At 41.0% G+C, this 14,596-nt stretch overlaps 1 protein-coding gene across 14 annotated transcripts in view; it reads right to left on the bottom strand.

Moving 5' to 3' along the window:
* The window catches only part of Anks1b (ankyrin repeat and sterile alpha motif domain containing 1B), a 1,024,799-nt gene that overhangs the window by 445,922 nt on the left and 564,281 nt on the right, over positions 1–14,596 (bottom strand). For all 14 annotated transcript variants that reach the window (XM_052753096.1, XM_052753098.1, XM_052753099.1 and 11 more), the window contains 2 exons: positions 5,602–6,188; positions 3,218–3,278 (listed from right to left, as the gene is read on the bottom strand). In XM_052753096.1, the coding sequence (XP_052609056.1) occupies positions 3,218–3,278; positions 5,602–6,188 (648 nt within the window). The remainder of the gene's footprint in view (positions 1–3,217; positions 3,279–5,601; positions 6,189–14,596) is intronic.

Raw genomic sequence — 14,596 nt, 5'->3', positions numbered from 1 at the left:
GATGATGAGAGGGATCCAACTTTCTGCCTGGTCTAAACTGTTTATAAGTATATATTTGATATTGGGGGCACATAAAAATGCTGAAGCAGAACATGAGGGGGCATGGAATGTCTATGCTGCTCCCTCGTGTATCTCCATTACTTAGGTTTGTTCCTGAAATTCTCCTCTGAGTTTTTAAGCAACAAATGCCACAAATGCTCATAAATTTGGTTAATGCCAGGCACTGATGCTTCAGTGGCTTTCCTAAGCTAAATTCTTAGGCCTAATAACCCATACTCTCTAATGCAGTATTTCTTCTCACTCAATCAATAAATAGATATTTTCTCTTTTCTTTTTCATGGTTCTCTGGACATTTTAATTCCCCTAAGGTAACTGGCCTTCTCTGGTTCTGGTTGTCTATAAGCTGTCTAGTGGATTTTTTTTTTTTTGGTTTTTTTAATTTTATTTATTTATTTATTTATTTATTTATTTATTTATTTATTTATTTTGGTTTTTCGAGACAGGGTTTCTCTGTGTAGCTTTGTGCCTTTCCTGGAACTCGCTTTGGAGACCAGGCTGGCCTCGAACTCACAGAGATCCGCCTGGCTCTGCCTCCCGAGTGCTGGGATTAAAGGAGTGCGCCACCACCGCCCGGCTCTTTTTTTGGTTTTTTGAGACAGGGCTTTTCTGTGTAGTTTTGGTGCCTGTCCTAGAACTTGCTCTATAGACCAGGCTGGCCTTGAACTCACAGAGATCTGCCTGGCTCTGCCTCCTGAGTGCTGAGATTAAAGGCATGAGCCACCACTGCCTGGCATGTCCAGTGGATTTTTTTCTAGTTGACAAACTATGATAGTTGCAGGGAATATGGTAAATTTGATGTTAAGGTTATAAGAATAGCTAATATTGTAAGATAGTTTACAAAAAGGCTTAGAGGTATTATTAATATTATTATTATTATTTGGTATATTCATCATGTTAAACACAATCTTCCTCACAGTAGCTCAAGGTGAGAACTAAAATTTAACACACATCTGCACATACCTGGCAAAATATCCTACTGCACATGCCTACCACAATCCCCTATCAGTGTCCTCATTCTAAGTGTGCCAAGGTCAAGTGGCCAGTAGACCACAGTAGGCTATACTTTGAATGCATGTCTGTCTGTCTCTCTAATCAGTCTATGTGATTTTCACCCACACTCAGTACCCAACACATTATTTGTGGAGTGGCATCTTCGTGTGATTGCTATCCCTCCTCTAGAAAAGTCTGGTTTTGGGGAGAGGGGGCAGCAGGCTGTTACAGCTGTTATGACCAGCCTAAGGACCAATTGGAATGTCACATGCTATGGCCAATCCCTTAGTAGATAATTAGTGTGTAATTAAGAGGCACAACTAATGCAGCTGCAGAGCCAGCCTTTGTCGATAGTAATGATCCTTTGGGGATGGTATTTCTGCTTTCCTTTCAATGCCATTGTGGAAACTAGTGAGTAAAAGTGGGGGTCAGCCAGCAAAAGGAGACACGGAAAACTGACGGGAGCAGCCGTGGATTTGTTTGATACTGAAATGTCAGGTTTGCTTCCTTATTTTAAAGATGGTAAGATTTGGGGCCCTTTCATAATGTTCCAAATATGGCAACTGAGAATGCTGAAATAAGACGTCAGACTTTTATACTTGGGGTGTGTGTGTATATGTGTGCTTTTGATATGAAATTCGTGCTTTGGCCATGAAAGAAGTATTTTTGCACTCTTCCTGTTTAACCCAGAGATGGTCATTATGCTATCGAACTAGCTGTGGGAGCTCTAGATATACCTGGTATCAAGGTTTAAAGTAATATGCGTGTCTTGGTACTTGCTGCCAATCTCCAAGGAGATTGATATGGATATAGATTGAGCTAATATAGAATTTCCTTCTCAGGCAATAACAGGATGGGGGAAGGATATGACAGGCAGAAGAAGTTTGTGGTTGAGCAGGGAGAGTGTCTCTATTCTCCCAACTCAGCCACCCCACTCCTATCTTTCTAGACACGTGACCAGGCTGCCGTCACACTGCATCACTGTTTCATCTGCACCACTGAGTGACAACCTGGCTTGCTTGTGGAGGAGCAATAGCCCCGCCTGGGTCTCAATGTTTGTGAGACATCCTGCATCTCTGACAGCCAAGGAGCATCTCGTTTGCCATTGCCCATGGTTCTGCTAGTTCCCTGACAAGGCACGTGCTTGTTGTGAGCCACTCTGGGAACCACAGTAAGAGCTTTTAAATGACCCCAGGGCAGTTATGGCTTGTCTTTATTTACATTTTGATACTTTGTTCACCATTGATTTGGAGTATCAATTTTGAAATTTTAAAATATTCCATTAAAATACTTCCTATTTGGATGACGATGTTGTATAGCACCCCCTAAAATCTTGCTTGCTAGGCAAGTTCCTTATCCAACTGGCCCTAGGCTGTGCTCTGACGATGGAGTCTAATTAATTTCTTTAGTATGAATATCATGAGTTTTTTTGTTTGTTTGTTTTTTTCGAGACAGGGTTTCTCTGTGTAGCTTTGCACCTTTTCCTGGAACTCACTTGGTAGCCCAGGCTGGCCTCGAACTCACAGAGATCCGCCTGGCTCTGCCTCCCGAGTGCTGGGATTAAAGGCGTGCGCCACCACCGCCCGGCGAATATCATGAGTTTTAAAGACATAAATATCTGGTATTTGGCACCATCTATCAGTATTAAAGCAAAAAGTCAGCAAAAAGGTTTCAAATGGCCTTCTACTTTGAGTTGCAATTGTGGAAGAGAAAACAATATGGCATATTAAATAGTGATAGTAAACAAACTCTTTGAGAGATACTCTGTTAGGCAGTATGAGATGAAAGATGAATGATATACAGTCTTTGCCAAATGGTGTTTAAGACCTACAAGTTGTTAATTACTTTTGCCAGGATAAATGGGACATTTCACTGAGTAAAAAAACAGCATATTAAATCATCAGATTTCACACCCCTTTGAAGTGCTTTCTACCACATTCAGCCAAACGTTGAGGCTTCATTAATTAATATTAACTGACAGAAAATAGCAACATGGGAAATACTCTCAATTTGCCAAATCAATACACTCAGTTGATGCTTTTAGGTGATGGTTGTTGGGTCGTGATAAAATTTGAAATTATCTTAGGATTTTGATCCCTTTCTGGCTATTTCTTAAGCAGATTTATTAACAATACAGTAGAAGAGAGTTTATTACTCATGTTCTCACCATTCATCTCTTCAAGTTCACTGTTGATTCCAACATCAATAGAATTCATTATTTTGTCGATCTGTGAAAAGCAAAATATGTAAGCGGGTCATTACATGTGTTTTTAATCATTGCATTTAGAAATAACTACTAAATGCAACAAGTGTATTTTCTTGGCAGTTCCTGTTATTGCCACAACAAACTGAAATTCAGAGACCAATAGTACAAGATTTACAGGCAAGCAAACGTCTTTTAATTTTCAAAAATATATAAATTATGAATGTACCTATTTTTACAAATAGATGGCTCACTAAGTCAGGAACTATGGAGTCTTTAGACCCAGAAAAGAAGGGCTGAGGATAGGTTCAGTGTCAAGTCTACATTCTCTGTCATCATTCTCCTTCTCCCAGAAGGCAGGAACACTCACTGGGAAAGGCAGGTTTCAGTTTGCAGACATGGCTACTGGAGTCAAGTTCTAACTAAGTGATTTGAGCAACCACAAGACAGTTGGGGGCATTAGTTAAAGAATATAGCCATCAGAACAACTTAAGTCTATAAGATAAATGCTTTAATCTTATCTCATAAAAAGGGATTTCAATCAAGATTTCAGGAGTTAAACATTTTAAAACTGGCTAATTAGACTCCCGGAACTCCACCCGGAGCCTAGCCATGGATCTCTGCATCCAAATCCCTCAGTCGTTGGATAGGGTTTCTAGCATGACAATTAGGGTGTTTGGCCATCCCATCACCAGCCTAGGTCAGTTCGGGCTGTCTCTCGACCATTGCCAGCAGTCTATTGTGGGGGTATCTTTGTGGATTTCTGTGGGCCTCTCTATGAGCGAGAATTGTTGAAACCAAGGTTGGATAAAGCACAGGGACAAATAGCCAAACGAATGGAAACACATGAATATGAACCAATGGCTGAGGGGCCAACAAATGGATCAGGCCCTCTGAATGGGTGAGACAGTTGATTGGCTTGATGTGTTTGGGAGGCACCCAGGCAGTGGGACCGGGTCTTGTGCTCATTGCATGAGTTGGCTGTTTGAAACCTGGGGCCTATGCAGGGTCGCTTGGCTCTGCCTGGGAGGAGGGGACTGGACCTGCCTGGACTGAGTCTACTAGGTTGATCTCAGTCCTCCTCGGGGGAGGCTTTGCCCTGGAGGAGGTAAGAATGAGGGGCGGGCTGGGGGGAAGGGAAGAGGGGCGGGAGGGGGGAAAACAAGGGAATCTGTGGCTGATATGTAGAACCGAATTGTATTGTAAAATAAAATAAAAAATTTTAAAACTGGAAACACTAATAAAAACTATCATTATATAGGTTTGGAATTTAGATACTAAACTCTAAACTCTAGGCATTGAAAATCTCCCCCTCCTCATATTAGCTACCTGAATAAAATAAAATGGAAAGTTTCAAAAGTACAATGAACATTAATTACTTAAGTGTTCCAATTTGTTCATTGTGAAAAAGATGCAGAGATAGCAAGTGATTTTTTTTTTCTCAAACAGTTCAATTCAGAAAGTCAGTATCAGAGACAGGTCTATTCTGGTTCTCAGAATACCATAGTGATCTCATGTACTTCAAAGCTAAACCCACTTGACATAGTCTTTCCACAAACAAAAAATGTGACCTGTTAGGATGAAATATCAATTGAGACTTGGTCCATTCTTTAAAGAAATTCAAGAAAAATCAAGAAGCATTACTATTTTATAACGCGATCGATTCCCTTAGGGAAAAAGAGATTGCACAGTTTTACAAGGACCCTTTATTTTCTGAATAATTCTTTTAGATTAAAGACTTTGTCTTAAGTAGAGTTTAAAGTAGTGAGACTTGACCCTGAGATGCGTTTCCTCTTTAATGTGCCCCTCATAGCTACAAATGGGAAATATTAAATGATGTGTATTTGTTACATGATTCTCAAAGGAGAGCCAGAACTTCCAGCTTTCCCATTAAGGTTAGAATCATAAGGATCTGTTCTGAAAATATGAGATACTTCAAAGAAGGAAGGCATGCTAACAAAAAGTTTAGTGAGTAGCAAAACGACACGGAGCAAAACAAGACTTTTCCAAAATAAGATGTTTCTCAAACTGTCAGCCACAGTGCCTGGCGGGACATGATGGGAACATTCTCTTGTACTTCACAGCTACTTATTACTTCTGCTTGATCCCAATTTCTATGGAAACAAAGTGTCCCCCACACGTGTGGAAATGTGCTCACTTTTCCGCTTGCTGTGAAATTACTGTGTATTATCCACAGAACCTTTCCTTTCCTGTTGGAGCCGATGCATTTATTACCCACCCCCACCCCCAACTCAGCTTCTGAAAGACTTTAAAAACTGGAAATCTTTCCTCCAAACCTCATTCGATTCCAAGCCCGTATGAAGAGCAACAAGAAAAGCTGGGCTTACTTCTTCCCATTCAGACGTGAAGGAAGGTGTCCTTTCAGAATTGTCTTTAGAACTGCGTTCAGCCGTGGATGACTCACTCCAATTAACTCTCGCTTTGTCCTTTGAAGGGTAGGCAATAAGATCAGAATCAGACTTAGAGACATTTTTGGATAAGTGCATGTCGATCAGGGCTTTAGGCAATGACCTTATTCTCCCCAGAGTACACGCTCTCTCCACAAAGCCCCCTGTATTCACACCCCACTGGTCACCAGTGCGGGATCCGCTTCTAGACGTTCTTGTTCCAACAATGGTATGGTTCTCGAGCTGGTGGCTTCTTTTGTGGAAAATTGTCCTACTGACCACTTTGGGTTTAACTTTCTTTACCAAAGGCTCTGAGTTATTTTCTATGGGAGTCTGTTTGAAAGGCAAAGGACTGTTGGCCAAACTGGCTTCGTCTTGTCCATCTTCACATTGATTTCTTTTCCCATACAGATGAAAGGGATTTTCAGGGGACTCACACGCTGGAGAAGATCCATGGAGAAGGCCTGCAAACTGCCCAGCATCATATTCTTTTGGGGGATCATTGTCCTCCTGTTGAGAGAGGTCATCTGCAAGAAGGAGAAGGTTGTCAGGGTGCTTGCTTACAAATGAATCTGAAAGCCACCAAATGGTGCCATGCGTTCACGAACTTTCATATACCCAGACATTTGATTTATTTATACACTGTAACACCTTTGCTTTAGGAAATGCCCATGACCTTCCACTGCCCCAGAGGAAATGCATACACACATGTGTGCAGGAGGAAGCTTATACATTTGAACTAAATGTCTCTGATACACCTTAGGGTTTATTTCAAAGATATGACCTGAATGACACCACTGACTATATAGCCTTCCTTCTTGACCCTAGGGTATATGTTTGATATTAAATGGACAAAACTGGGTTTCTTGAAGTGGGATAACCATATCCCGAGCCTCACAGTTAGTGGTTATTGTGGAGTAGGCCATCAGGATAACCCTCCTCACTTCTCTCATCAAATAAATTCAAAAGCAAAATCCTGGGGGATATATTTAACAGAAACTTAAGATTAATAATCCTGAAAGTATTACTTTAAGTATTAGGTGAAGATGTTATTCAGACTTTATGAGCTAAACAAAGGGGAATTTTTCAGGCTCAACACAGGTGAGTGGTACATCTATAACATCACTCAGAAGCATGACCCTTCCACAAAACTGATGTTGAGATGTTACACGGCGTTCTTTCTTTCTCCTCTGAAATTGCACACCGTCTGGTTCCTTTAGATCTTTGCAAGTGCAATGCATAAAAGAAATCAAAGAATGGTGATTTTTTTATTGCCTTAGAAATGTTTCTAAGATAAAAAAAAACTCTCTGTGATTTAAAATACATTATCTTTTTTTACGCCTTGATTTGTCATAGAAAGAGAGACCGAGTAAAAACTTGTCCACAGGACTTACCAAAGGAAGACAGTTTACTTTGTTTTACAGAAGTAATATTAATTCATAGAGGTCGCTAAGTACTTGCCAAGATGGAAGTTTTGTCATGGGATAGGCCTAGAGCCTAGTCTTGAGAAGTTGGAAACAACCAATGAGGGGCAGACTGACAACACACTAAAGCTGATTGGCTGAGTGACACTTTAAAAATTTAATGATTATTACAAGACTCAATTTCCAAAGAGTTTATGAATTAACAAGTAACATTTAATGAGTCTGGGCTACGTCTAGGCACTGAATTGAGGGTTACATTCACAGCATCTCATTTGACCCTGTGATCTAGTTACTAACAATAAACATGATTTTCTGAGAGAAAAATCTTTGGACAAAATAACAAATTTTTCTACTTTTAAAAATTGGAAACCACAATGAATCTCAGCTGACATTTGTTCAGGAGCGGGTACAGACGAATCTATTCTTGGTACTGTATGGGCCCTAGGCCTCCATGCTTCTCTCTTCCCTGCAGCAGGTAAAAGAAGGTTTCTTCTTGGCTCTGCATATCTCCAAATCTCATGCTGGTTCATGCTAAAATTTCCTGAGGAGATCATATTTTTCTACCCAGACCTATCACGCCAGCACCTTAGAATGGAAGAAAGAAAAGTGCCAGTAACTATCAACTATCTGAACAAGAAGCAATCTATATCCGTCTACTGCTAGGCGGTAGCCATATTGGTTTTAACACAAAAACTCCATCTCTTTGCAAACAGTTACCATGTTCTATGTCAACTGTATTTGGCATTCTTCTCGCAACAGAGATCCTTCTTGGGCAGAAGTCATAGTTGGTTCAAGACAACCATCAATTCTTTAAGGACTAGTGTTTATTGCTTCTTATGTCTACTTGTTAAGAAATCAAACCAATACACAGCTTAGCTTGCTGAAGTTTCTGTGCTTTGCATGTAGTCAAGCTATGACTCAACCCAAGGTCTAATGACTCCAGCATCTGCTGGCTGGAATACTTTACACTGAGATGAAAGAATAATTTGTGTTGGCTTACTAAGAAAATCATGGGGGCTCATACTGGAGAGGGTCATGGTTTGCTTTCTCATGACTATTTTTAGAATGTGAAAAAAATGAAGTACTTTTTCTCAGAGACAAGCTAATATTAGGAGGAAATAAGACCTGGCAACCTCTTCCAATTTATTTTCTCTTCCTTCTTCCTGGGTGACTTGGACTCTCCACCGCACTTTACAGCTTGGTATGAGATGACAGTAATGGTGGGGAATGGTAAAAAGGAAGAACCGTGGAACAAGGAAGTTTAAAATTGCATTTTGAATGATGCTGTAAAGGCTAAAGTGATTTAGTCTGGAAGGAAAATTGAAGAGTGTGGAAAGACCTATTATCAGAAAAAGGTCTATAAATCTTAGTCAAAAGGGCTTGTGACCATGTTAGTTATCTGGAATAATGAGAATTTTAGGGACACTATATTTAAAGTTTAAAGGATTCGGTGAGTGATAGTTTAAGGTTATCATCACCTCTGTGTTTTGACTAAAATGACTATAATTACAATCTCGAGTGATTCGTATAGACCAATCTCTCTGGGCACAAGCAGCCACTTCTTTAAATGAAAGGGAATTTAGTTCTTAGCTTGTAAGCTTAGTCTTTGAATAACAGTCCTTAGCGTCATGACAGTTGAAAATATGTTGGCCCAAAGTGGTAGAATAGTTCTTGCTTATTTCAGGGGTCAAATTTTAAAGGTTACTCAAATCAAAGAAAATGAGAAATTGATTTGAAACCTGAAATGACTGATTCATCCACCCTTCCCTATAGCCACACCCCTTCCTATAGCCAAACCCCTTCATACAGCCACACCCCTTCATATAGCCACACTCATTCCTACAGCCACACCCCTCCCTGCTCCCAGTCCTAGACACAGACTGCCACTGGGGCCAAGTGCCTTGCATTAGTCAATGAGACAGCAGCAAACACAATGTGGGGACATAGACGGTCTAAAGTGCTTCTGCATTTAACCAGATGCTCTTGGAATCTCACCACCATGTAAGTCACGCTGAACTGCTACATGATAAAGGGACACATTCAGTTGTTTTAAAATGTAGTATTTTTTTAAAGGAATTTTGGAGTCAATACAGGAAAGGATTGCCACTGAAAAATAGACTGTTATACTCAAAGATCCAAGGAGAGGGACATATATCACTCTGTGGGGCCACGGGAAGGTACATGAGTCCAGATAAAAGGCAGAGGGATTAGGGAGATTGTGAGCAAGTGTCTTTTTCTGGATTCTATGGGAAGGGACAAGCAAAGCTGAAGTAAATCGATTTAGATTGGCTAGTCTGAATCAATTCAGCAGAGCAGAAGGGCAGTCTCCGGTAGCTGGTGCCTGAGCCCAGGGAATTAGAGCAACCTCAGACCTGTATGACAAATGATCATGGGATAACAGTGCATGCCGTCAGGATGAGCTGAGGTGGCCCAAAGTGGAAGAAAACACCCAGATTCAGGAGCTAAATGAAGGCCTGTTATTTAAAGCCACCAGGTTTGAGGTGACTTGATGTGTTGTAACACACAACTGACTCACATTAAATCCCAACTTTTCAAAAATCTGTACATTCTTTAAAAAACATTCCATAGTGCTTTCATTTCCATATCATGACATCAATAGTATACACCTAAATGTGTTGTGACCACTGAGTGAAATAACAGACCTGTCTTAGCTCATTGGGTAGCTCTAACGAAACACTATGAACGTAACGGCTCACAAGTAACAGAGTTGTTCATTACAGTTCTAGAAGCCGACAAGCCAAATGAAGACACCAGAAGATTGTCTGATGAGAGCCCCTACTTTCTAGCTCATAGATAGCATCATCTAACTGTGTCCTTACCTTATAAGGGCATTTAAGGGAGCCTTCTATAGGGGCACTAATCCCATTCATAAGGACTCTGATCTCATGACTCATCAGCCTCCCAAATCATCCACCTTTTTCTATCCTCCACCTTGAGGGTGAGGATGCTGACTTATATATTCAGGAGGATACAAATATTCAGATCCCAGCAAGAAACAAAGACAATTTTCGTTGTATATACAAGAGAAAAATATGTTTATATTATTACAATAAACACATTTTAATCTAGGGGGTTCCATGTTTTATAAGGAAATGCAATATTAATTGATGGCATTGTACATCAAATCAAGATTTTTTTTTGACATGGTAACTCTGTAAGTTTCATTACTTTAATTTTATTTAGACATCTTTATAAGTACACCTTAGAAAGATTTTTGCATTGTGTTACTATTTCTTTAGATGAAACTTAGGAAAGCATATAGATTAAACTGTTTTCATAACTTGTCTTACTCAATTTCATACTTCTCTTTTGAGAAAGGAGGTTTTTTGTGCCAAGGTAGAGAAGCAAATATGTGTGAATTCCAGTCTGGTAATCATTAGCATTTCAAAGAAATGTCGAAGTCTGTACCTAGTGGTAAGTAGTGCAATCTCCTTTCTACCTTTGCTCCTGATTTTTATCACCTACATAAAAATCTGAATAATAGTCAATTAAAATTTTCATGTTAGGATAAAAACCAATTATAGAAAAAAGTGACTACTATTACAGATCAAACTTTTGGCTGTTAGTTGACTTCATTCCCCTTCAGAACAATATCTAATTTCAGAGACTCTAGTGCTAATATTGATATTCATAGGAGTGATTGATTTATTTCACAAATGCATATAGAACATGTTCCATGTATTTGGTGGCAAAATTTCTACAGGACCAAAGGCAACATCACTCCTCCTGGGCTATTATATTTCAGAAAAAGGCACAGCTACAGACAAATAAGGAACAGTCTTGTTTTGGATTAAGTTATGGAGCTAAGATAACCAGGAAATGAGATAGGAATGAATAGGTGTGCTATGAGGTGAAAAGGGACTGTCCTTCTGAGGAGCTGACATTGTGCAGACACAGGAATCATTGAAGAATTGAACGCTCAGAGTTTGGGGGATGGTGATTGCAGGTAGAGGGGAGAAGAAATGAAAAGCTTGGAAAAGTCATCAAGGAAAATCAAAAGGCTACTATGGATGCAACAGATTGGCAGGGAATGTGTGGCATGGTCGGGAAGCAATAAGAAATGAGGTGAGGGTTAATATTATCTCACATACTCCTGATATCCTGTTTTCCATTCACTCTTTTATCTGAGTTTGGGTTTTCTTTAGTGATTCTGTTTCTACTTTCATGTCTTGGAAGTTTTTCATTATTTCATTCAACCATTTGTGTTTTCATAGTTTTCACTAGAGCATTTATTCATATTCTTTAAGGTCTTTGAACATAATTGCTCTTATGAAGTCCTTGTCCTGTGCTTCAGCTAAATTGCATTTTTCAGGGCCTGTTGCAGTAGGATCATAGACTTCTGGAGGAGGCATATTGTCTTGGCTGTTCATATTTTTGTCTTTGTGCTGGGATCTAGGTACCTGGAGTTATGATGTTTGAGGTGTTCTTTAGTGTCGAGAGCTAGATATGTCTTTGTTGGGTGGATGCTCAGTTTCTTGGTTACTGTTGCCCACTCTGGATCTGAGACAAATATAGTGGCTTTAGTCAGGTCCCTGGTAGAGAGTGTTTCTGTGGCTCAGTGAGTAACAAAAAGGAATGGAGATGGGCTAAAAGGAAAGGCTGAGAGATGCTCAGAAAGGTCTGCATCAAGAGGCAGAATTCCCAGGGAGTCAGGTGGGAGAAGGGGCACCTGCAGGCAGGCTGCTGCAGAACTAAGATAATCCTGGAGAGACAGGAAGGATAGTGAAAATTCTCTACCTGCACTGCAGCCCAGTGTGGCCGCTGGGGGTCCCTGGTAGAAAGTGTTTCTGCAGGTTGGTGGGTGACACAAAAGAATGGAGATGGGTCAAAGGTGAAGGCTGAGAAGGGCAGTGGGAAATACTTGGGGGGGGGCTGGGGGCTGGGTCTTCAGCAAGAGGAGGAGTCCCCAGGAAATGGAGGTGGGATGGGTGGGGCTCCTCTAGGCACACTGCAGCAGGACTAAGAGTAAGTCTGGAGACTGGAAAGAAAGAGCTGGGAGACCCTGGGGCCAACTTACACTTTTTAAAGACTCCCTGGCATTTTTCATGGCAAGAATATGACAATACATAGCTTTTTATTTTATTTTATTTTATTTTTGTAAATAAAGGCTATTATCTAAAGGTCCCTTATAAAACCCACATCTAATTAGCTTTAACTTTCAGCTTGACACAGCCTAGAGTCACCTGATAAATGAGTCTCAATTGAGGGATTTCTCAGATCAGATTGGCCTATGGGCATGTCTGTGGGGGATTGTCTTGACTGATAATTAGTGTGGGATGGCCCAGTTCACTGTGGGTGGTACCATTCCCAGGGGAGGTGGTCCTACAGAAGAAGGGTAGCTAAGCATGAGTCCAAGAATGAACCAATGATTTGGGTTCCTTCATACATGATGTTTCATGTTCCTGTTTGATTTCCTGACTTGATTTTCTCCTGTGATGGTCTGTAATTTGTAAAATTGAAACAAATCCACTCCTTCCCTAAATTGCTTTTTAATCCATGGTATTTATAACAACAGAATGAAACTAGAACATATGGGATAATGTGATTGTCAATCTTGATTGCCAATGTCACCATGTTTAGAATCACCAAGGAAAGAAACCTCCTGGCATGTCTGTGAGGACCCACCTTGGATGTGGGTGGCACTGTTGCATGGGCTGGCGTCTTAGATTGAATAAGATAGAGAAAGTAGACCACCGGCATCCATTGCTCTCTGCTTCCTGACCACGGATGGGATGTGACCATCCATCCCACACTCTTGACTTTTATGCCACACCGGACTGCGTGTCCTCAAACTGGGAGCCGGAATAAACGTTTCCTTCATTAACTTCTCAGGCATTTGCTCACAGCAACAAGAAAAGCAAGTGACACAGAAAACTGATGCTGAGAAGTGGGGCTGTTGCTGCAATAAACCTTAGGCCTTTGGAACTGTTTGTGGGAGGAGTGGAGGAGTCTGGAACCACAGGCAGGAATGCTATACGCAGAGCTTAATGGAGCCCTCTGGATGGAGTGTAGATGATCAGAAACACAGAGTGAAATGCAAACCATAGAGGCACAGTTAAGGAGGGGAACAAGGTTCTCTTGTGAACTGGCTGGAGGCCGTTCATACCAGATTTTGGCAAAGAATTTGGGTGTTCTCCACCTGGGCCGTGAAAACTTAAGTAAAGCTACATTAGAAAGTAATGGACTAGTTTGTTTCTTTTTCCTTTTTATTGGATATGCGTCTGTATGTGTGCATGGTGCGTATATGTGTGGTATATGCACACATGTGTGTGCAGGTGTGCATGCTTCGTCTACCTGGGGAGCCAGAGAGGGATGTCAGCTATCCTGCTTTCATGTGTCCACTTACTGTTATGGGACCGAGTCTCTCCCTGAGGCTAGACTTGGGCCAGCAGCCAGCAAGCCCAGCAATTCTCTTGACTCCGCCATCCACAGCACTGGTGTAATAAGCATGCACATGACCTCACTTAACTCTTTATGTGGATGCTGGGATCTGAACTCACATCCTCAGGCTTGCACAGCAAGCATGCTTACCCATTGACATCTCCTTGGTCTCTGAACTGATTTCTTTAGCAGAAGAAATTTCAAGGCAACATAGCCTTCAGGCTATGGCATGAATACTGCTACTTGTGGTTACCCAGATATAAGGCGAGACAGAGCAGAAAGATGGGAAAGATGCAGCTTAGCAAGGAGAAGAATGCGCATGGGCTTAAAGAGAAAAGGAATAAAGACAGTAAAAGACAAAACGAGATCAATTATAAACATCCTTAATGTATTTAAAAAGAGCTAGGTATCAGGAAATCTTAAGGCACTAAAATGGATGGGCATAGACAAATGACATCACAACAGCTGGGCCTCTGCAGGGATGGAGAAAAGAGAACATTTAATAGCGCCTCCAAACCATGGCATCTGGAAGCTGCCATCAACCAGCGCAAAGGAAGAGAGCTCTATACCAAGGAGGAGGCTAAGTAACAGAATCTCAGACCCATCAGGAGAAGCCAAAAAATACGTCACCAACAGGAAGTAGGCGAAGCCTTTGGGAATCTCAGGGATATGCAATATATATTCACTCTAAAGAAAAGTTTTCCCAAGTAGAGTCCATGAGCTGAAGAGGTGGCTCAGTAGTTAGGGTCGTTTACTGCTTTTGCAGAGAACTGGGATGCAGTTTCCAGCACCCACATCAGGCAACTTATAAAACACCTGTAACTCCTGTTCCAGGGGTTCCAACACCCTTCTCTGGTTTCTATAGGTATCCACATATATACAGTGCACACAGAGACATACAGGCACACACACATACACAGAAAATAAAAATAAGGAAAATTATTTTAAAAAGTGGAATCCAAATTAAAGATAAGAATCCACACTGAAGGAGACGTCTGAGGGAAACACATTTCATGTGACTGGACCACAAAGGTGTCAGGAAGGGCAGATGACCAGCGGAAGGAGACCTTGAATGTAATGTAATAGAAAAGTACCTTATTTGAAGGTGA

The sequence above is a fragment of the Peromyscus californicus genome, unplaced genomic scaffold, assembly GCF_007827085.1.
Source record: "Peromyscus californicus insignis strain IS unplaced genomic scaffold, ASM782708v3 Scaffold_24__1_contigs__length_46423439, whole genome shotgun sequence".
Taxonomy (NCBI): Eukaryota; Metazoa; Chordata; class Mammalia; order Rodentia; family Cricetidae; genus Peromyscus; species Peromyscus californicus.
This window is presented reverse-complemented; position numbering and strand designations above follow the sequence as displayed.